Source organism: Zootoca vivipara, chromosome 16 (genome assembly GCF_963506605.1).
Source record: "Zootoca vivipara chromosome 16, rZooViv1.1, whole genome shotgun sequence".
NCBI classification, from domain to species: domain Eukaryota; kingdom Metazoa; phylum Chordata; class Lepidosauria; order Squamata; family Lacertidae; genus Zootoca; species Zootoca vivipara.
This window is the reverse complement of record NC_083291.1, coordinates 38,420,099-38,442,144: the sequence shown is the minus strand read 5'-3', so window position 1 is coordinate 38,442,144 and position 22,046 is coordinate 38,420,099. Positions and strand designations below refer to the sequence as shown.

General features: G+C 45.3%; 1 protein-coding gene across 1 annotated transcript in view; it reads left to right on the top strand.

Moving 5' to 3' along the window:
- Nucleotides 1-22,046, top strand: part of PLXNB3 (plexin B3) — a 56,403-nt gene that overhangs the window by 15,708 nt on the left and 18,649 nt on the right. Inside the window, exons 5-21 of the mRNA XM_035140300.2 lie at nt 5,712-5,837; nt 6,861-6,961; nt 7,060-7,192; nt 7,647-7,803; nt 9,843-9,951; nt 10,813-10,927; nt 11,036-11,164; nt 12,136-12,346; nt 12,985-13,157; nt 14,139-14,290; nt 15,369-15,474; nt 16,361-16,491; nt 16,604-16,780; nt 17,945-18,125; nt 18,217-18,456; nt 19,725-19,886; nt 21,779-21,927. Of these exons, the coding sequence (XP_034996191.2) occupies nt 5,712-5,837; nt 6,861-6,961; nt 7,060-7,192; nt 7,647-7,803; nt 9,843-9,951; nt 10,813-10,927; nt 11,036-11,164; nt 12,136-12,346; nt 12,985-13,157; nt 14,139-14,290; nt 15,369-15,474; nt 16,361-16,491; nt 16,604-16,780; nt 17,945-18,125; nt 18,217-18,456; nt 19,725-19,886; nt 21,779-21,927 (2,552 nt within the window). The remainder of the gene's footprint in view (nt 1-5,711; nt 5,838-6,860; nt 6,962-7,059; nt 7,193-7,646; nt 7,804-9,842; nt 9,952-10,812; nt 10,928-11,035; nt 11,165-12,135; nt 12,347-12,984; nt 13,158-14,138; nt 14,291-15,368; nt 15,475-16,360; nt 16,492-16,603; nt 16,781-17,944; nt 18,126-18,216; nt 18,457-19,724; nt 19,887-21,778; nt 21,928-22,046) is intronic.

Here is a 22,046-nt window from a genome sequence, read left to right as displayed (position 1 = left end):
CCCGCCGTAATTGTGCTGCAGTGTAAGACTGCCTTTCTAGATGGCAATAATGTGATAAAACTGAGGAAGCGTGACTGAATAACTAATAAAGCAGGATGGTATGTGGATGGTCCAGTACAGGTAACTTTATCTTATGTGAGGGTTGGGTTCTGGCGTTGGGTTCTGTGTAAATGTAAAATTGCAGGAAGCCAAGGAGCCATTGGCTGCTTCCTGGGCTCTGGGAAGGGCCGTTACCAGCACCCTCCCATCACCTTCTCAGAACCCAGTAAGTGAGGCTCTGAGGGGGAGCCTTGAGGGGAATCTAGGCTGCTGCCAGGCTGCTGCCAGGCCCCTCACATTGCCTTCCCAAAGCTTGGTAAGCAAGGGAAACCTGCTGGGTGCCTGGGTTGGGGAAAAATAAATAAATGGGCGGTGGGGAATGGTGGGCTTCCCCTGCTCTCCAGGATTTATTTACTTATTTTTCCTCTACCTGCGCAAAGCTGAAATCATGTAAGTGAAAGCAGAGTACAGTGCTTGTTACCTGCACACATCCGTCACTAATGCACTGTTCTGCATAATAATAATAATAATAATAATAATAATAATAATAATAATAATAATTTATTATTTATACCCTGCCCATCTGGCCGGGTTCCCCCAGCCACTCTGGGCGGCTTCCAACAAAACATTAAAATACAGAAATCAAACATTAAAAGCTTCCCTAAACAGGGCTGCCTTGAGATGCCTTCTAAAGGTCTGGTAATTTTTGTTCTCTTTGACCTCTGGTGGGTCTTTCAGGACCAGTGTTATGTGGTCTCGGCGGCCGCTCCCAGTCACCAGTCTAGCTGCCGCATTCTGGGCTAGTTGTAGTTTCCGGGTCACCTTCAAAGGTAGCCCCACACACGTTGTGGAATAGACCCACTAGATATCTGAGGGGACCCTAAGAATGTGTCCGGTGTCTTTTTCTGTTGTGAACCACCCTTGGATCTTTGAATGAAGGGCAGTGTACAAATTTACTAAATCTTCTTCTTCTTCTTCTTCTTCTTCTTCTTCTTCTTCTTCTTCTTCTTCTTCTTCTTCTTCTTCTTCTTCTTCTTCTTCTTCTTTTCCCCTTCCTTCAAGGATCTTCTGTTTTTTTCATTGCAATGAACCAATGAGGTACAGTTAGCTGAGGGACCACAGTAACAGACCCAAGGTTACCCAGTGAACTTCATAGCTGACAGGGAATTTGAACCCAGGTCTCCCCATCACTCACTACACCACACTGGCTGCCCTCCAGGGTAGCATGATGTCAGCCAAGACCCTCCCAGACAAGATCTCTCCCACTTGGGGGCAGAAAGAGGTTTCTGGCAGGCAGAGAGCTTGGGTGGCTGCCCAAGTTTCTCCAAACTTCTGGACTCGTGCTTCCTAATGGTGCTACCCTTTGTTTTCTCTCCCTCTGTGCACAACAACAACCACATTTGTCTATTCTCTTACACTTTCTTGGCTTGATGACTAATCCTCATCTCTCTGTTTTGCCCTTTTCTGGTTTCGTCCTCTCACTCTCCCCTTCCTTCCCCTAAATCTCAGTTCTGGCGCCCATTCTTCTCCCCACCCCTCACCCCTTCTCATTATCTGTTTTGCTCTTGTTTTTCCTTTTTTTCATCTGGGATCAGTTTGAATGTGGCATTCTGTTTTTTTCTTTAAACAAAAATGTGGCTCTTTGGCTCTTTCTTATCTACCTTCCCTCTCCTTATTTGCCTCTTAATTGTCTTTGCTCTACATATCTGGGCTACTTGTTTTTACTTCATGCTGGTGTCCTTTTCTCCCTCTTTTCGGCCCCTTTTTTCTAGAACTCCCTGTGCCCCCTCCCTGCAAGTGTCTGAAAACTGATCTCCTCTGCTGAGCCTTTAATCCTGCCTTGCAAATAAGACCATAAAAATTACTAGCCTGCAGAGGGGCTGGCAGATTGAGGGATGGAGAACTAACTCTGTTCACTCCATCAGCTTGCTGCATTTCTAGGCTCGGTGTGCTGGGAAGGGCAGCCCCCTTTATTTCTGTGCTGCGTGCAGAGGAGAGGAGAGACAGAGTGGCCGTGGTACGGTCTTCTGCTGTTGTGTTCCTTGTGAATTTTGTGCTTTTATGCTGTATGTTTTTATGTTTATATGGGCTTATAGGCGCAATAACCTTTGATGATGAGGAGGAGAGACGAAGGGTTCCATCCCCTCCTCTGCCAGCCTGCTCACTCAGCTGCATAGCATTCCATGTACTCATCTGCATGCAGTTCCTTGTCACCAACGCTACCAGCTATTGCTTAAATGCAACCCAGCTTTAACCTCTGATCTCTGCCTCTTCTCAATCTTCTTTGGTGCTCCTTTCTTTATAGTTCTGTTTTTGTGTTTCGTTTGAGATTGTAAGCCCAGGGGCCTGGCTTTGTTCTCTTAACCTTCATATTCTACAGTGCCTACTGTCTATAATTATCACCATAAACACAGCATTATTATTTTATGCCAACAGGCCAATGCAATTGTTTAAAATCTATCTCAAGTAGCCAGTCATTTGAACGATTATGTTGTATTTTTTATGTTGCTGATGTTTTGCGAGAGAGTAGTATAGAAATCCTTTTATTTAAATAAATACATTATTCCCCATAACTGAAAGGAGTAGGACAGGTTTCGCAAAGTAAAGAAATAATAATACAGTAAAGATTTATTCCAGTACCTGACTAATTTTTAATACAAGAATATGCATAATTCTGCTGTAGTCTGAATCAGGCTTGTGTGGAATCTAACCCAAGTCGCCCTTCATTTTGCTAAATTACTCTAAAGCAGGCATCCCCAAACTGCAGCCCTCCAGATGTTTTGGCCTACAACTCCCATGATCCCTAGCTAACAGGACCAGTGGTCGGGGAAGATGGGAATTGTAGTCCAAAACATCTGGAGAGCCGAAGTTTGGGGATGCCTGCTCTAAAGTGTCTTAAAATTATTTTATTGCATTTTTATCCCCCCTGCCCTCCAAGGAGCTACGGTATCCCATAACGACCCTGTGAAGTCGGTTGGGTGGAGAAAGGTTGACCCTGAAGGGACACCATGATCTTCATTGGGAATTGGAGCCCAAAGTCCAACTCTGTAGCCGCCACACTGTGCTTAGTTAGCTATCCCATGAAGATTAATGTCCCACATGGTATTTGTTTTAATTTTGCTGGGATCTCTTGGTACGTTACTCTTTAAAATGTCAATACTGGATAAGGATATGACTTGACTTGGGGTGCCTACATTTGTGGCTCCATTGGCATTCCTGAGTTCTTGCCTGCGTGGTTTTCTACACAATGGCCCGTCTTGCATAACCATGGCCCACATCTCTGCTAATCTGTTTGCCTTCTGCAAAAAAAACCCTATTCAGGTAAGATTACTATCACTTGGAAGCTGAGTGGGAGAAGGTAGTAGTTGACATTCGCCATTTTACACCCCAGAAGGACACTTCCTTCAAATAACTGCTTTAACAGGGAGTATCAGTGCTTTCAGAAACTATTGCAACCTCTGTGAAATCAGCCATTACTCCACAATTGTATCTCTTGCTACACACCTTTAGCATTCTTTGGCAATCAAAGGGAAACACCTGCCATGCTTAACACACCTGGAAATCTATGTTCAGGAATGTGTGTGGGCACCTAGAGCTGTGTAATAGCCAACATTTGCCTACCAATTCAGCTTCAGCCTGTATTTATGGCCACCATCTGGCCTTGTCACCTGTATCTTGCAGTGTCTGTAGATCAGAATCCTGGATGATTAGCCCTATAACTCCGCAGCAGGTAAATTTAAATTTTTCAGACTAATTTCAGAATTGGGGAACCTGTGTTCCTTCAGATTGTTGCTATACTACTGCAAGTTCCATAATCCCTAATCTAGAGTCACACTGGGTGAGTGATTGGGTTGGACAACAACATCCCCATTCCTACACCATAGCAAGGCTGCAGCCAGATGAATACATAGAATGTGTGAAGGGCTGTAGCCGAACCCAGGGATTTATGCATGGAAATCACTTGTATGCTTAAGTTCCTGGGTTCAGTCCTTGCTGTCACCAGTTAAAAAGATCCCGAAGGACTTAGAAAGCCACTTCCAGTGGAAATGAGTTTCCATTCAAAAGATGGATATAATAATTGCTGATTTTGTAGAAATTTGCAAAGAACTAGTGCCTGAATATGCTTTTACCTCCTCCCTCCTCCTCCCTTTTTCTTTTGTGCAGTGTCTCTTGGATTGTGAGTCAGAGGGCAGGGTCTCTTTTGTAAGCAGTCTTATGTAAACAACTCTGGGAGCCTTTCAAGCTGAAGGAGTGAAAAGTGCTTTAAATAAATAAATGACTTTTCCATGGTGTTCCTATCTAGTATTTGTTTAGTGGTCATTATTAGGCAGCAAATACACAGCACAATCCTATGCAAGTTTACCCAGAAGTAAGTCAACTGTGTTCAATGGGCATTATTCCTAGGCAAGTGTATTTAAGATTACAGCCTTTAAATGTTCTTTTGTTGGTTATTAGATCTTATCCAGCAAGTGCTCCCTCTTTTTCTGTTAAGAGTACTGGATTCTAGATACCGGTATCACTTTTACCTATCTCTTTAAAAGCCTGCAGGCAGAGACAACATGTTTTCCTTTCTTTCTTTCTTTCTTTCTTTCTTTCTTTCTTTCTTTCTTTCTTTCTTTCTTTCTTTCTTTCTTTCTGGGTGGTAGTGGAGCTTTTTGTCTTTCTCATTCTACCAGAAGGGCTTGGTCTTCCCAGTAAGCTGGGGAGAGGCAGCTGCCTCAGGCATTAGATGTTGGGGTGCCATTAAAGGGAAGCAAACTTTTATTTATAGGTTTTGTTACCATGGGATGGGGCAGGGGCATCAGCTGGATTTTTATTTTGCTCATATCTGCCTACCAGTTCCTTTCTAAGGTGCCCTTCTACCATTTCCCTATAACATCTAAGTTATGTACACACACACAAACACAGAAGCAGGTACTGGCTGCAAAACAAGCCTCGAAAACAAAGCCAATGAATGCAAAAGAACTACCTGTGCATAAATAGATTTGCATAAGTAACTTTTTGGATAGGCCTTGGAACATTTTTGCCTTAAATGGCTTTTATTTTAAAGGTTTATTGTTCCATTTCCCCAGAGCATCTCAGTCCCAGAGAACAGGATAAAATCTCTTCTTCCAGTTAACCATGCTTCTCAAAATGCCCTTACTTGGCATATGGAATCGGGACCAATAGAAGAAGAAAAAGCAAAGCCACACAGAACCCAAGGCAGAGCTAGGTAGGATAGCAACATGGTGCTACCCTTCCCCTCTTCTCCAGCCATCACAGGTCCAGAGTCTCTACCTGGGGCTTCTGTTTTCAGTGGTAACCCAATGTTGCTTATAACATGTTGCTTTGAGGAACCCCTGGTCCTCCAGATGTTGCTGAACTCCCAATTCCCTAATTGCCTCATAGTCAGGGTGGTGGGAGTTGCAGTCCAGCGATACCTGGAGGACACCACATTAGAAACCACTTCCCCAAAGTGTGAGCAGCGTTGATCCAAAACAGGATCCTTTTTTTCTGACTGTTGTCAGCGGTGGAATTTGAGGAGGAAGAATATGTAAGTACAAGGACCTACATAGGGTGTTAACCTATGTAGACTATTTCCAGAGGTGCTTAGCCTCAGAGACCTCCTTGTTGTCATGTGCTTCCTAAACAACTTTTTAATAGGCACTGATAGCCCTTACTCATCTGTCTAGGTTTACCTGAATGGCACCGTGGCAGAAGTCTACAGCACTGTTCCCACTGGCCAGCGTTCCCCAGTCAGTCCTGACCTGCTACTGGATGGCAGTGGGGCCCACCTGTATGTGATGACGACCTCCCAGGTGTGTGAGTAGTCATGGGGCACAATCCCCTTCTCCCTTCAATTCTACAGTACTGCTGTTTGTCATCCTCAGTTTGGATGCAGGAAAGTTCTGCGTTGTATCTGCTTTTGTTGAGTTTTCATAGACCGCCTCCCCCCATAAGTTCTTTTCATGTTGAAAACTTGCTGTGCTGCCTTGTGCAAAAAACTTTGTTATGCGCTCAGAGGTAATCTAAGCCCGTTACTAGATTATGAGATGGTACAGAGTTTATAACAATTAATCTCCTTTATTGGCATAGAAAAAGGGCATTGTATGCATGGATCAGAACACAACACAGTTAACGAAACATAGTAGGAGATAGTTACACGTAGGTAGCCGTGTTGGTCTGAGTCGAAGCAAAATTAAAAAATTCCTTCAGTAGCACCTTAAAGACCAACTAAGTTTTTATTTTGGTATGAGCTTTCGTGTGCATGCACACTTCTTAAGATACCTGGTATCTGATGAAGTGTGCATGCACACGAAAGCTCATACCAAAATAAAAACTTAGTTGGTCTTTAAGGTGCTACTGAAGGAATTTTTTTATAGTAGGAGATACTTTAGGATAAAACTGTCCAGACATCGTGAGGTACAAAAGTGGCTTTTAGGACCTATGGTGACATACTCTGGTTTTTCTTCAGATTGTATGGTACAAAGTTGAGTGCTACTCTGAAAGAAATTTTAACTTACAAGATATTTCTTTTCCTGTATCATATTTAGCTTAGTCCATTGGTGTTGTCTGGAGTAGTAAGATAAGATAGTAAGGGTGACCTGTAGTGCCAGACTTCCTGCGCCCTCAAACTCCACTCCTGTTTTAACCATCCTTTTCCTTATTGAGACCTTTTCTCTACCACCCCCTTGCCCTTGGCCTAAAACTATTCTGTCCTGAATATATCTGAAATTTGTAGAGGCCGATGCAAAAATGGATGCAAAGTAGCCTAGATTCTACTGATGGTGGTGGTTTTTGAGTATACTGTATGATGTGTGACTTGCCTTTTTCCAACCCAGGTCTCCAAGGTCCCTGTCTCCGAATGCCCTCACTTCCAGGACTGTGCCTCCTGCCTGCGTGCCCAAGACCCCTTCTGTGGTTGGTGTGTTCTGCAGAGTAGGTGGGTCTCTGATGAGAGCTAGCAGGGTGTGCTTTATTTCAAATTAAAGGGCCACACCCTCTTTTTCTCGGTCTCTAATATATTTGGCTGATTGGCAGGTGTACCCGGAAGTTGGAGTGTGAGCGCCATGAGATGGCCAATCACTGGCTTTGGAGCTATGGAGCTGAGAGCCAATGTTTGAGAGTGGAACAGATGTCACCAGCCAATCAGAGCCGAGAAGAACAGACAGAGGTGAATGTGGAGGGTCAAAGGTTGAAACCTGGGTTGATTGTGATTTGGATCAGGTGGTTATTCACATGTTACCCTCTTAATAATCATATGTGTGGAATGAAGCATCTCAGCGTCACCTAGGTTTTCCTCAAACACACATTGCTCATAGCATGTATATTGACATTGATGCCTGGGGATTCCTTTCCTTGTGTTCATCAAGTTCTGGCAAAGATTGATCCCTAGCTGCTACCACACTCACCCCGTGCCTGAGAGGGATCACCAAACGTTGGCTCACCAAACATTAATTTACTTAAGAAAGGGATCTGCTTTTATTTTCAAAACTGCTCATACAGTCCTCCTAAAAATAACTTAAGGAAAATTTAATATTAAGATAATAAAAAAATAAACTACAAAAAAGTGGCCCAGCCAATTAAGCTACATTCCTATAATACGATGTGTCTCCTGCTCTGCCCAGGTCTCCATGTTGGTCCCTCGTCTTCCTGCACTGGCAGAGGGAGAGCAATATCACTGTGCCTTCGGGAGCCAAGACAGCCAAGCACACCTGCAAGACTCCTGGGTTCGCTGCCTCTCGCCTGTTCCCCAGCAGGTGCCACCCACCCAAGAGGGCAAAGGTGAGCCAGGAAAGTATGCCTGACCTTGCAATATTGTACCCCTTACAACAATTATTACCTCCAGAAGAGGGATGGTTTTCAGTGGGACGGCATCTTCGGAAGAAGGGCGGCATATAAATTTAATGAATAATAATAATACCGCGATACAGATGAGGGGCATGCCCTTGATCAGGGGGGGCCCTGTGTGGCTATTCTTCGTTGGAAAATAAAATTGGCCCAATTTGGTGGAAAACATGCTTAATATGTAGCTTGTCTCTGATTTCTCCAGAATAGCTATCGCTAGGATTGTCAACATTTCAAGTAATCCCTGCTGCTGTGCCTGTAAAACGGCAGCTTGATCTTCAGCAACTAGCAGATGAAGCTTTTTGAAGTATGTAGATGAACTTGTTGAATGTCTGCTGATCAAGTTCCTCTTAAAAGCCCAGCAGTAGCCCTCCCTTGAAAAGTTGGCAATCTGTTTATTGTTTGCTGCTTCCACTTTGACTTAGTGCTGACAATCATTAAAGTAGAGTAGAATTATGAAGTTACATACATTTGTAAAACTGAGAAAGACATTGCTTGATATCCCTCCTTTTTAAAAAGAAAAAGGATCTTCATATGCAAAAAAAGGGTGTGTGCGCTAAAATATCTTAAGTAATTAATCTATGTGGACTGACCTTGACATGTGCTCTAGGAGTCATAGTAGGATTACTGTGGGGAATTATTTCCTGGTGCTATTCTGTTTTCCAGCAGGCAGTGGGGGAGCTGCACTTTTGCAAAGTATCAAGCCCAACTGTTGATTCTTCTGGCAAGGCCTTGATAAACCTCTGGGAGTTCATGCTCAGAGGCATGTGGAGGCTTTGCTGTGAGTGCCATGCTTCAAATCCCGTCCTGTTGCTTTTGCCAGGGGGTTGTAGGGAGGAAGTGTGTCTCCCCTTTCTTGTGTGAATGTATTTACAGTGCCCCACATTCTAGACCAGGCATCCCCAAACTTCAGCCCTCCAGATGTTTTGGACTACAATTCCCATCATCCCTGACCACTGGTCCTGATAGCTAGGGATCATGGGAGTTGTAGGCCAAAACATCTGGAGGGCCGCAGTTTGGGGATGCCTGTTCTAGACCATCCATGGACTCAAATGGAGGCTTAACTATACCCGCCCGCCCCCCAAATAGTTTTAGATGCTTAAAACAATCCCAAAAACCTTTTGGAAAACGTGGGGCCAGTTCTTATGCCTAGACCAGGCATCCCCAAACTGCAGCCCTCCAGATGTTTTGGCCCTCAACTCCCATGATCCCTATCTAACAAGACCAGTGGTCAGGGAAGATGGAAATTGTAGTCGAAAACATCTGGAGGGCCAAAGTTTGGGGATGCCTGGCCCATAGCTGCCAAGTTATCCCTTTTTTTAAGGGATTTTCCCTTATGCTGAATAGGCTTCCTCACGAGAAAAGGGAAAACTTGGCAGCTATGGCCTGGCCTAGACCAAGGCCTAGTTCTCACATCAGGTGGTAGCCTGGATCTGCCACTTCAGGCTACAGGTTGGAGCAAAAGAAGCTCCACGTAGAAAACTCAAGGACAAGTGTGCTAGTCCCTGACATTCTAGTTTTCTCTGTGGAGGGTTTTTTTCCCTACGGAATCTCAACTTGCTGACTGAAGTGGTGCAGCCCAGACACAGGTTTGCCAAACACCTTGATAAGAACTCTGACTTGGTCATTTACTGTATTATATTTTTATCACTGTAATGGAAGGCAGTCACAGGCACACGTCCTTTGAGGGTTCTTTTTAGCTTCGGGCATCGTGGCTTTGCCTATTCTCAAAACTATAAAACCACCTGAGAAAATGCTTATCTGTTACCCAGCAACCGTTGAATGCTTCTGGCCTAGACCAAGAGATAATCTCCGAAGGGTCTTCACCAGAATCGCCTAAATAGTGGGGAAAGTCAAGAGGCCATTGGTGTGCATGCATGCTGATGCTGTTCAGAGGGTGCGTGGAGGTAGCCACTCATCTTGCATTATGTGTTAAGTAGGAGGAAAGTTTCTTACCGGGCTTTTCCCCTCCTCAGATCATGTGACTGTGGCGTTAGCCTTGATGTTCCAGGATGTAGTGGTGGCGTCCGTGGGATTTTCCTTCTATGACTGCAATGCTGTGAGCCAACTTGCTGATGCCACCCCGTGAGCGAATGTTGAGTGGGGACGAGGGCATTGGGGAGGGGGGGCGGCTGCAGGTTGGATATTGAGAAGCATCTGTATGATTTTTTGTGAGGGTGGGAGATTGGAGGCGGTATAGTAGAACTTGCCATAGCTAGCAAGAAGCTTAAACTGTGTTCACTCTTTGTACAAAAAGATTGAAATTCTGCACTAAGGAAAACTGAATTCTGGAACTTTCCTATGAATTATGCAAATTAAGCATAAGCCAGGTGGCGCTGTGGGTTAAACCACTGAGCCTAGGGCTTGCTGATCAGAAGGTCGGCAGTTCGAATCCCTGTGATGGGGTGAGCTCCTGTTGCTTGGTCCCAGCTCCTGCCAACCTAGCAGTTCGAAAGCACGACAAAGTGCAAGTAGATAAATAGGAACCGCTATAGCGGGAAGGTAAACGGCGTTTCCGTGTGCTGCTCTGGTTTGCCAGAAGCGGCTTTGTCATGCTGGCCACATGAACTGGAAGCTGTACGCCGGCTCCCTCGACCAATAATGCGAGATGAGCGCGCAACCCCAGAGTCGGTCACGACTGGACCTAATGGTCAGGGGTCCCTTTACCTTTACCTTTAAGCACATGCATATAATTGCTTGTTTTACACAAATTATTCTGTTTTTGAGCAAGGGCAAAGCAGAGATCTAATGCCCCATTCTCTGTTGAAAACAGTCTCACTGAACCTCTCCCCTAGTTTTGAAGATCTCTCCTGACACTTTGAAGCCCACTCTTGCTTGTTTGTAAAAAAAAAATTTAACGTTTCACCATCCTTTCTGAACTTGCTGTCCAGATACGGTCCTGGTTAAAGGTCCTTTTCCTTTGAACCCCCCCCCCTTCTCCCATAGATGTGGGACATGTGTGGACAGCCCCTGGATGTGTCATTGGTGCCCATCTAGTCACCGCTGTGTCCCTGGAGGGCCCTGCCCAGATGGAGGAGAGGCGCTTGTGTACAATCAGAAGGTGAGTAACTGTATAGCAGGTCCCCCCCTTACTTTCTAGAATAAATTATGTTGGTGGGGGGAAGTATGGGAGAAATGTATCTGCAACTAAGACCTTTGTGTCTCCTAGTTATCTTCTGAAGAGCCCCATGGTCCAGCTGCCTGCCCCAGTGTGGGGGGCATTGGTGAGACCCACCTGATTCCTGTTGGTGTAAAAATGCCACTGAACCTGGTAGCCTGGAATCTGCACTTGTTGGTGGTAAGTGAAGAGATTAAAAGTCCTAGAAGCTACTGGTGTGTCTGTGTGTGAAAGAAAATAGGGCTTGAGAAGACCTCTTGGGACACAAGGGGCTCTTCATTTCAAAGTTAAAATGCACTTGAGTCTGCCACGTCTTAAGTACCCAAGGAACTGTCATTTTTGTATGCATGTTCATAACTTTTAGGGGGAATCCATACCCTAGGGATGAGGAGCTGGTGGCCTTCCAGATGTTGTTCCACTACAATTCCCATCAACTGCAGCCATCACACATAATAGCCGGGCATGATGGGAGCTGCAGTTGAGCCACATCTGGAGGCTCACTGGTTCCCCCAGCTCCTCTGCAGAATGTTATTCCCAAGATTTTGTGAGGAACTGTGGAAGTTTGAACATGTTTCAGATTGGTCTTGCAAATGAGCTAGGAATCTGAAGGCGTGTGCTTGAATGCTATTTTAATATTTTAAGCCTGGCCTGTCTCACAGGGTTGCTGTGGGGATTAAATGAGGAGGGGGATAACCCTGTATGCCACCTTAAGCTCCTTAGAGGGAAAAGGTGGGATATAAATGCAATAAATAAAAATTAAAGTAGCTGCAGCAACATAAAGGTAAAGGTAAAGGGACCCCTGACCATTAGGTCCAGTCGTGACCGACTCTGGGGTTGCGCGCTCATCTCGCATTATTGGCCGAGGGAGCCGGCGTATAGCTTCCAGGTAAATGCAATAAATAAATAAAAATTAAAGTAGCTGCAGCAACATACATACCAGTTATTTGTATGCAAATGATGCCTTTGCTGTCCTCTGAGGGGCTTCAGCTTGCGATGACAAATGTGGTTGGCATTGCCCCTCTGTGTTAGGACTGGCAAACGAAAGGGCAGGCAGAGCAGGACTAAGAGTGAGCAGACTTTGGGGGAGGACTGGAGAAGGAGGCGGCAGGTGTGGCATGCAGGGCCCTGTCTCACCCTGTCCTCATCCTCAGGCCCCAGTGACACTCTCCTGTGTACTGGAAGTGGAGGGAACCCCAGTTGTGGTTCCAGCATCCCTGGAAGAAGGGGACAGGGGCACATCCCGTCGTGTGCAGTGCCTGCCCCAGGCATATATCTACACACAGCCTGCCCCTGAGCTACATGTCCCTCTCTACATCATGATAGGGGAAGACCAGCGCCTTGACAGCCATGGAGACCTGCATGGTAAGGGATGATGACCTGTGGAGGTTGGATTTTATATGTATATATATATATAATGTTGTGGTTGTGCCTTTGTGTGTGCCACAATTCAACAGGGAGTGCAGAATGTGGCACTGGGTGCAAGATTCAGTTTCATGAAATCCCCTGGTGTTTTTTTTAATTTCAAAAGGAAGAATGCAGGCTTCTAACCCTTACAGCTGCAGAAAGATGCTTAAACAATTATGCACAGAGCCTTGAAAGCTTGACCTGGGGGTGGTAAGGTTTTCAGTGGTTGGAGATGCACCTTCAGTGCCCTGTGCAACACTGTGCCCTTCCCCACCATAACAAAACCAGAAGAAATCAGGCAAAATAGTAAACCCCGTGTAAATGATTATGCAGAACAAGCAAATAAATTGCATAGTTGATACTGGCTGCATAATTCAGGTTTTCTTGGTGCAATTTCTTAAAAAAAAATCAGGACAGGGTATACTAAACCCTGGATATGTCCCACCACTACCCTTGAGTTGCTCAAGGCCTTGCAGTCTTTCACTTTCCTGCCTTCCCTGGGTTAGGAATGAACTGTTGCTGGTCTGGAAAAGGCAGCATTAACAGTATGACTTGAATCTGATATTCACTGCTTACCTTCTTGCCTCCTTCTCCAGTGACTTTGTACAACTGTTCTGCCGGCCGTTCTGACTGCAGCCGCTGCAAGGCTGCTCCCCAGCATTTCCGCTGCGTTTGGTGCCAGCTAGGAGATGTGCCCAGCTGCATCTATGAGGACCTGTGCCCATCCAGAACTGATGTAGCTGCTTGCCCATCACCCGTCATCCACTCGGTGAGAATCTGCACAGTTAGGCCTGCTACTCTGGCTAACTGCTAGTCCATTTCTTGGGAAGTTTTTGTATAGAACTTGAGCTAGGAAGCTGACAAGGACCCACTTCTGCTAACTTAGACAAAAAACTGAGACCATTTTGTAAATGACTTTGAGGTTTTTGTTTTTCCACAATCAAGCAGCATATAAAATTTATGAAATGAATAGTACCAGTGCTTGTCCTGTTCAGATTGCTGATATTGCACACCACTGAATGCTCCTCCATAGAAAAAGTTTTTCTAAATGTAGAAAACGGACATGTCAGGGAGAAGGGTCGTGGTGTAGCTTTTATCCTGACATCTAGTTTTCTGTGAGCAAGAGTATGTGTGCTGTGAGTATTCAGATATGTGACCCTTGGCCTGCAGTCTGAAGTTGTCCACTTAATACCAACTCAATGGAAACTAGGCCTCAGCCTGTTCTTTGTGTGTGTACATCTATTTCCTTCCCAGTCTGTCATATATCTGGTAGACTAGGTTATTGCCTGAGAGAACTCTTGTAGTAAACCATTAGTCTCTGCCAGTGCTTTTTGTATCTTTTAGTCCAATCTGGAGCAGGGAGGACTTGGTTTGGTTCTATAATGCCCAGCCTGGGAGCTACTACTAAATGATGTGTAATGGGTGACCACTGGGAAAGGGGGCCTTCTCAGAATGCCCTCCCCACACAGGTTTGCCAGGCCTTGTAGTCTTTTTGGGGCTGGGTGAAGACTTTCCCATAGCATCCACCCCAGGCTTTTCAGTTGTAAGTTGCTGAATCCACTGAATTTTAGGTCAGTTGTATATTTATAATGACGCTGTGTTTTTCTTTATGTTGTTTTTTTAGATGTTTTTATGCTGAATTGTAAAAAAAACTGGTTGTTTTTTATCCTCATGATTTTTATTATTTATAAGCTGCCCAAAGAACTGGGCAATACATAAATGGTGCTAATAGAAGATTCCTGTTTTCTAGATTCACCCCATCACTGCACCCTTGGAGGGGGGCCTGACTCTCACAGTGACGGGATCCAACCTTGGCCGTCGCTTTGAGGATGTGGCCAAAACGGTGACTGTCGCTGGACTGCCGTGCATCCCGGATCAAGCTCAGTATCTGGTTTCTACTAGGTAAGGAGGCCTGGGAGAAGGGCGTGGCTCTCCAGTGTAAAACATTGAGAACCAGCTTTTTATTAAGGGCTACAGAGAGCAACCAATTCCCACCAAGAGAGTTGCAGCTGAGGAACCTGTTTTGTTTCACTGGTTTGCATATCAGTTTTATTTGCTATGATGCCTGGCGAGCTATATCAGTTGCATGTGTTATTGAATGTTTACTGTGTAGCATTCTACTGGTTTTCATTAAATGTGAGAAGTCTGAGCCAGTAGCCTGCTTTATCTATTTAAAATATTTCTTGCCCTCCTTTCCTTATTCAGGACTGTGTACAAAAGTGAATCAAGCCAACTTACACATCATAATTCACTACAAGGTTTAGCATCTTGTTTCTTCCCGCAGCGGCCAGGAGGGCATAGAAGCAGTAGCCCTTTCCCTAGCAACTGACACATGGTGGTTTGATACTTTTGAATCGGGAGCTTCCAAACAGAGGCCTTTATTCATCTATCCTATGATTTTTTTCTAATCCTCTTGTAATGCCTACCAAGGTAGTGCCACCCAATGCATCTTGTGGCAGCAAATTCCATAAATTAATTTACATGTTGTTGTCTGTCCTGAACTTGTTGCCTGTCACTTTTATTGGAAGGCATTGAATTCTAGTGTTACAAGGGAGCTGGCCTCTCATATTCAAGTCAAACACACTAGGCACAGGAACTGAAAAACATAATGGGTGGTATTCCACTAAGTTTTACTCAGAGTAGACTTGTTCAGTCAGTTTCAACTACCCGGTTCTGTTTCCAGAAGCCAGTACAAGGACTCTAGCTAGTGCAGTGGGGCTTCGCTCACACCTCCCCCAAATTCACTCTGCAGGGTTGGGAGAACCCCCCAGAACAGCACATAGGGGAGAAAAGGGGAGATCATTCCATCAGGCAAGCAGAAATAGTTGAGTTTCTGGGATGATCTCCTTAGTGCCGTGTTTTGCTTCTTCTTCCTCTTCTGGCCCACTGGCTCTATCACTTTTGTCCTTGCTCTTCAAAATGTCTGCCATGGACTTTGGCAGGCTCCTTCATGACAGGGCCTTTCTGCTGTTCTCTACAGGATTGTATGTCATGTTTCTCCTGGAAAGCGAGGCTTATCTGGCCCTGTTCAGGTCACTGTAGGAGACCGTCCGCCAGGGGTTTCTGAGACTCACTTCACTTATCAGGTCAGTATCTTACAGAGGACCGGTAGATGCCCAAGGGATGGGTCTAAGGAAATACTCTAGCTTGGAACTGGGGGACCAGGGCAGAGATAAGCGTATTTGCTCCTAGTGGTTCCATAGCACTGTAAACTTCTTCCATGTCACTAACTACTTGGGAGGGGAATGGGAGGGAGAAGTCAGATGTTGGGAACACACACAAGCATGTCCCATTTAAGCCATGGTTTAGCAAGATGTCCATGAGCAGGAAGGAGCCTCTGCGAGCCTTAAGCTCAGGTCCTTCTCTCCCACTTCCCTTTCTCCCCTTGCAGCTGGAAGGCGGATTATGGCAGCTTCCCACCCCCTCTCCCATTTTCACTGAATCTTGACTTGTCATGTTGCCCAAACCCAGGACTCTGGTTCATAGGAACCGGCTCCTAGGGGCCCTAGGTCCCTTCGCCACCCCCCAATAAAATTTTTGAGGGAGCCAGGCACCCGCAAAGTGGGTGGGCATTGCCATTCAAATTGTGTGCATGCACCATGTCTTGTGGTTGATTATGCGAGGTGGAGCTTACCTGCCCCCCCCCCAATATTTTATTCAAGTTGGCACCCCTGCCAGACTCTGGTTAGTTTTAACAAGCCAGCTTCAGAAATCACAATTAGGAGTTCGCTTGTTTTGAAACTGACCAGATCTGGTCATAAGCCACAACCCCTTGTTCAGGCAACAAGACAAGGCCTTTGAAGAGCAAAACTGAAAGCTGCTGAAGTCTTCCTCCAGGTCACTTGGGGGGGGGTGTGGAAAGGTGAAGGGAGGAGGCTTGTGGCAGCAACCTCCTGCCTGTACGCATAAAGTTAAGTATGATATGCGAACCTAACCCCTATCCACAGGCCTAATGGGTGCTTCTTTCTTCAGGACCCCACCCTTCTTGATCTGCACCCCCAGCTTGGCCCCATGGCTGGGGGCACTCGAGTCACCATCACTGGGGAGGAACTTCTGACAGGCACTGAGATTGCTGCCTACGTAGGGGTGCTGCCCTGTATTCTGTAAGTGGTGTGGCTTTTTTCATCGCCCCCTGACTTTGCCCTTCCTCCTCCTCTTTTTTTCTCCACTAGTCTCGCCTCAAGCCTTCACTTGACATCTTTGTTCTCCCAACAGCGAGGAGCCTGTGCAACCAAGAGCCATCATTTGTCGTACCAGTGCTAGCCTCAAGCCACAAGAGGTGTCTGTCTGGGTCCAGTATGAAGGGGCAGAGCGCCAGCTGCGGGGCAAGACCTTCCATTACACACCCAACCCCCAACTCACTGCGGCTTCCCCACTCACCAGCTTCCATGGGTAACAAGAATGTAGGGGAGCGGGAATGATCAGGGCTGCCACCCAGTTAAAGAAGTTATTGATTCATCAGTCAATTAAATCTACATGAGTTTGCTGTAGTTAAAAACTGTAGTTCTGCAAAAAGACCAAGCTTACTTTGTTTTTAAATGATGTATGCATATACCACAATGCAAATATCTGTGGTTTTCTTAAATCTTCCCCTTCTACAAGGAGAGACTGGTCTTGCCATCTTCATTTTTATAACCAAATGTATTGAATTGGGGTGGGGTGGGGTGGGGGGAGACATTACAGTCCCAGTGCAAATCAATATGCATGCATGCATGAATGTGCTGGCTATTTTTTATTTTTAATCAGCTAAGCAAGGGCTAAAACGTGAATGATGTTCTGTCTAGTTTGGTGCTAAATTCTGAAAGCGGTTTCAGGGGTTTCAGGCTGAATGTTTGCAAATGTTGCTGTGGGTCCCTGGGCTTCCTTTAACTCAAGAAGAATCAGTAAAGGAATAACTCAAAGGTTAAGTTTTGAAGAGAGTGAAATATGGATGTGAGTAGATGTTTTGGGAGGGACATACCATACCATTGTTCTACCCGGACACAGAGATCCAGAGCTGAGGGCTTTCTGGCAGTTCCCTCAGTGTGAGAAGCCAAGTTACAGGGAACCAGGCAGAGGGCCTTCTTAGTAGTGGCACCCACCCTGTGGAATGCCCTCCCATCAGATGTCAAAGAGATAAACAACTATCTGATGTTTAGAAGACATCTGAAGGCAGCCCTGTTTAGGGAAGTTTTTAATGTTTGATGTTTTAATGTATTTTTAATCTCTGTTGGAAGCTGCTCAGAGTGGCTGGGGAAACCCAGCCAGCTGGGCGGGGTACAAATAATAAATTATTATTATTATTAGGCATAAGGAGCAGCAGGGGGAAGGACAGAAATGTTTAAGGGAGCCAGGCACCTGAAGAGGAAATGGAGGCAAAGCAAAAGTAGGGTCATACGTGGACCCCTGCAGCTGTGAACTTCCCATGGGAATCTGTTGGGGCCTCTGGTCTGAACCATCAGGGCCGCTCGTATGTTCCTGTGACTGTAGTGCCTGTGTCAAACTCATGAGTGGCATGCCCTCCGCCCTCCACTGCTTAAGCCACTTCTCACCTTCCTGGATGCTGTGTTTCTCCAGGGGCGGGCGGATCATCTATGTGAAAGGGACAAATTTGGATGTGGTGCAGCAGCCCCTCATCAAAGCCATCCTGGAGCCAGAGGAGATGGCAAGTGGACGTAGCCGGGAGAAAAGAGCCTGCGACATCCCACTGACCCCAGCTCCACCCCGTCCCTGTGCTGAGGTGGGAAATATGTTGGAGGTGAGTGCAGGGAGGAAAGGAGTGCTTTGGCTTGTGAATTACAATTCAGGGGTCTCTCACTCCCTCCCTCTCCCTTCTTGCATCCCCACAGTGCTGGGAGCCTTGTTGCGCCAATTCGTCCACCCTTCTCCTCTGCCCATCACCTGCTGTGCCACCCAATGCCCGCTTCCGACATCTTCGTTTTGAGTTGGATGGACTCCATGTCCCCTTCAGCAATGCCAGTGGAGGCCAGAATTTCTCCTACAAGCCTAATCCCCACCTGCGCTGGCCTGGGCGGGATTCAACTGGACGTCCTTTCAGTCTTAAACCTGGCAATGTCTTGGACATAGAGGTGAGTGGCCATATTATTGGGTTCTTTTTTTACTACCGGTCGGTTATAGGGTTGCCATACATCTACAATTTCCAGGACATTGCCAGGATTCGCTCGTCGGAAACAGCGTTTGGACATTAATTGCTGAAATGTCCGGGAAAATCCGGACACATGGCAAGTGTAGATTTTGGTGAATTTCGTTTAAAAAAGTTCAAAAACTTCATTTTTGTACCTGATTTTGCAAAACAAAAAAATCAACAACTTTGTGCAAAACTTTTTAAAAACCCAGCTTTTTGAAGTATAACAATCCTATCCAAACTCTTCTATGTGTTATGTATATTTGTGTTTTTAAATTGTAAACCACCCTGTGATCCTCAGATGAAGGGTGGTATAGAAATTTAATAAATAAAATAATAATAATTGCTACGGGAACTGTGTATGTAAAGTATATGTTTGTGTGTGTATGTTTGTGTGTATACACACACACACACACGCTAGCAGCGCGGCGGCAGCGGGAGGCCCCATTAGCTAAAGTGGTGCTTCAGGTTAAGAACTGTTTCAGGTTAAGAACGGACCTCTGGAATGAATTAAGTTCATAACCAGAGGTACCACTGTATACGGATAATATCTATTTTTAATACTAATTAATACTAGTAGACTGCAGATTGGGAATGCATGAATTGCAGCAACGTTTTCTAAACTTTTGATACCTGGGGCACAATTATTTTCTGAATTAGTATAAATCTAGTATAAATAAGTATTAATTATACTAATTTGGAAAAAAATTGTGCCCTGGGTATCAAAAGTTTAGAAAACATTACTGCAATTCATGCATTCACAACCTTCAGTCTACTTTTTGAGCTCACAGCCCAACAGCCCTATCTTGGTGGCCAGCTGTCCGCTCAGCCCCCCTCCTTTTGATGGTGTTTTTGTGGAGGGGGTGGCCAGTCTTATGCAGGCAGCAAAACGGGTAGATTTATGGCATCACCGGATGGCTGCATTTGGCTTGATGGGTCGCAAACTGTGAATGCCTAGTGTCGTTTCTTTAGCTATTAGCATGTGAAGTTATTGCCTTGTTTTCTCCTGCTCTTGATGAGCTCTTGGGAAATTGGCTAGGTCTGTCTTTATGCCTGATGGTGAGATCAGAAGGTTTTGGGCTTGTATTACAGTGTCCAGCTTGGAAGCAAAGGGGATATGGGGTTATGCTAGCCTGCAGCGCTGCTTCAACTTGTGTGTACCCACAGGGAAATTCACCTTTTGCCTCTTTCTCTCTTTTTGCTGCCCTGCAGGGAGAAGGCTTGACCCTTGGCATGAGCAAGAATGAAGTGAGGGTCATCATTGGCAACAGCATCTGCACTGTCAAGACCCTAACACTGACCCATTTGTACTGTGAACCCCCACTGCAGCCCCCACAGCCACTTAATGCTTCCTCTGTGCTCCCAGAGTTCATTGTGAGTAGGTTGCAGGGAAGGGAGAGGTGCGCTCCATGCAGGAGTTAACCTCTTTGTGATTCCCCATGTCATTCTTCCTCCCTTGAAACTTTGGAAAGACCTCCTCAGTGGCTTAGATTTTATCAGGCAAACCTCTCTCTCTCTTACTAAGAATGTAACTTGTTTAAAGTGCATATATAAGCTCACACCCTTGTAGTTTGCATAATGACAAATTAGTAGCTACCAGAGTCAAGTTTCCCACTCCACCCATAGAGTGTGTAACAGGAATCAAAGGCCTCCACAGTAATGCTATATAGGTTTTATGCCTGTGTTAACTGGCGTTGCCGTGGCTTTTTCCTGGTAGGTTGTTGTTGGAGATCTCTACCCTGTAACAAACAATTCCCCGAGGAGAGGGAGTGGCTTAAACTGGTTTGTGTAGTGTAAATATGTACTTAGTGATCGAGATAAAATTTAGAATCCTTTATGTGGCCTTACTGTGAGTGCAAAGGTATTAAGGAGATAGTGAATGGAGTTGTGAGGTCCTGCTTATGCGTCCTTCCTTTTCCTGCTCCAACTAAAAGTCACTTGGTTGATGACTGGGATCAGGATTGCTAAACCCTGACCCAGAGGTGGTGGGCTGCTTTTGCAGACTTGCAGGCCATGCCCTGTGTGGGATCAGTGCTCAGAAATGCATTTTTTACCTGTTTCTGTCCATTTTTTATGTGCATGTAACATTCCTTCAGTTTTTTCCCCCCTTTGACTGGTTTAAATTATCTGAAAACTTCAAGGAATGAAACAGTTTTTGTTGCTATAAAATAGGTCCTTTTATTTTTGGCTCTCCTATATCTTCAAAAAATTAACATGCTGGTGTAAAGCAGATACAAAAACCAGCTAGGAATTGTTTTAATGTAACATCATGTGCTGTTTTTGTAGCTCTTTACCTTTCCTTGTTCAGATTACAAAATAGAGTATATATTTCAATTTTATTTTAGATGTAAGGCTTTTGGGATTTTAAATGTCCATTTTCTCAACATCCCAGTGTCACAGAAGGTTGGTTTACACACCAAACTATGCCTCGTTTAATGTCCTACAATTGGTTTCATATCATATTTTGTAAATAGTTTGCCCAAAATATTTTTTTTAAGTGGCTGCCATTTTGTGATTCCACCCCCCCTCCCAACTTAGGCATCTAAAAAGCTTTGGGTTAATTATTAGGCTTGCCTTCAAAATGTCATCAAAACAGGTTAAGCAGTGTGGCAACAACAGCAAGAGTTTGTGTCTACACTCTGTGTGGCTACCCTGGGCAGAGAGTAAAATGCATTGGTCAGATACAGACAGATTTGGATTCAGCAGGTCAAAACACACTGAAGCAAACACATTCCCCTTAAGTAGGCTAAAAGCTTGTAGAAACTTGCTGGCTATCATGCCCCAATCTTATGCTTCACTGTGCCTCTGGATTAAGTGGTAGGTCAGAACTTTTCAGTCGATTGCGGGAGACTTGTCAGGAAACAAAGAGGAGAGAACAACCAGTGCAAGCTGAGGTTTATTCACAGTTCTTCTAGGAGCAACTGTTTTAGGGTTAGGTTTTGTCTTTGAAAAGTATGGAATCTCCTGCTGTATACAATTAGATCTGCAGGCTTCTTTATATATTGTTGGACTCCCAACTCGCATCAGCCCAGTCAGCATGCCCAGTGGTCACAGATGATGAGGGGGGAGTATTAAACACATCTGGCAGGAGGATGAACAGGGCAAAGGAGATTTCAGGTGATCATTTGAACTGGACTTTGATTCACAAAGACTTGCGCCCCAGTATATTTGTAAGTTTTTAAGGCGCCACACGACTTTGCTGTTTTGCTGCTACAGACAAATCCGGCCACCTCTCATCTTTCTGTATTGTCGTTGTTACTTTACAGGTGCAGATGGGAAACTTGCGCCTGGATCTTGGCCGAGTTCGCTATGACACTGAGCCACCCTCCCGTTTCCCGCCAGAAGCCCAAATTGGGCTGGGTGTGGGGGCAGCCGTTCTGGCTTTTGTAGTGCTGTTGCTCATCCTCATGTATAGGTATCAACATTACGATGTTTCAGGGGGAGGGGTGTGCAAAGGGGGTGAAAAGTTGCCTTGTTTCCTTTCACCCCAAAAAAATCCTTGCTTCTGTAAAAACTGAGTTGCTCCTCCCTTCA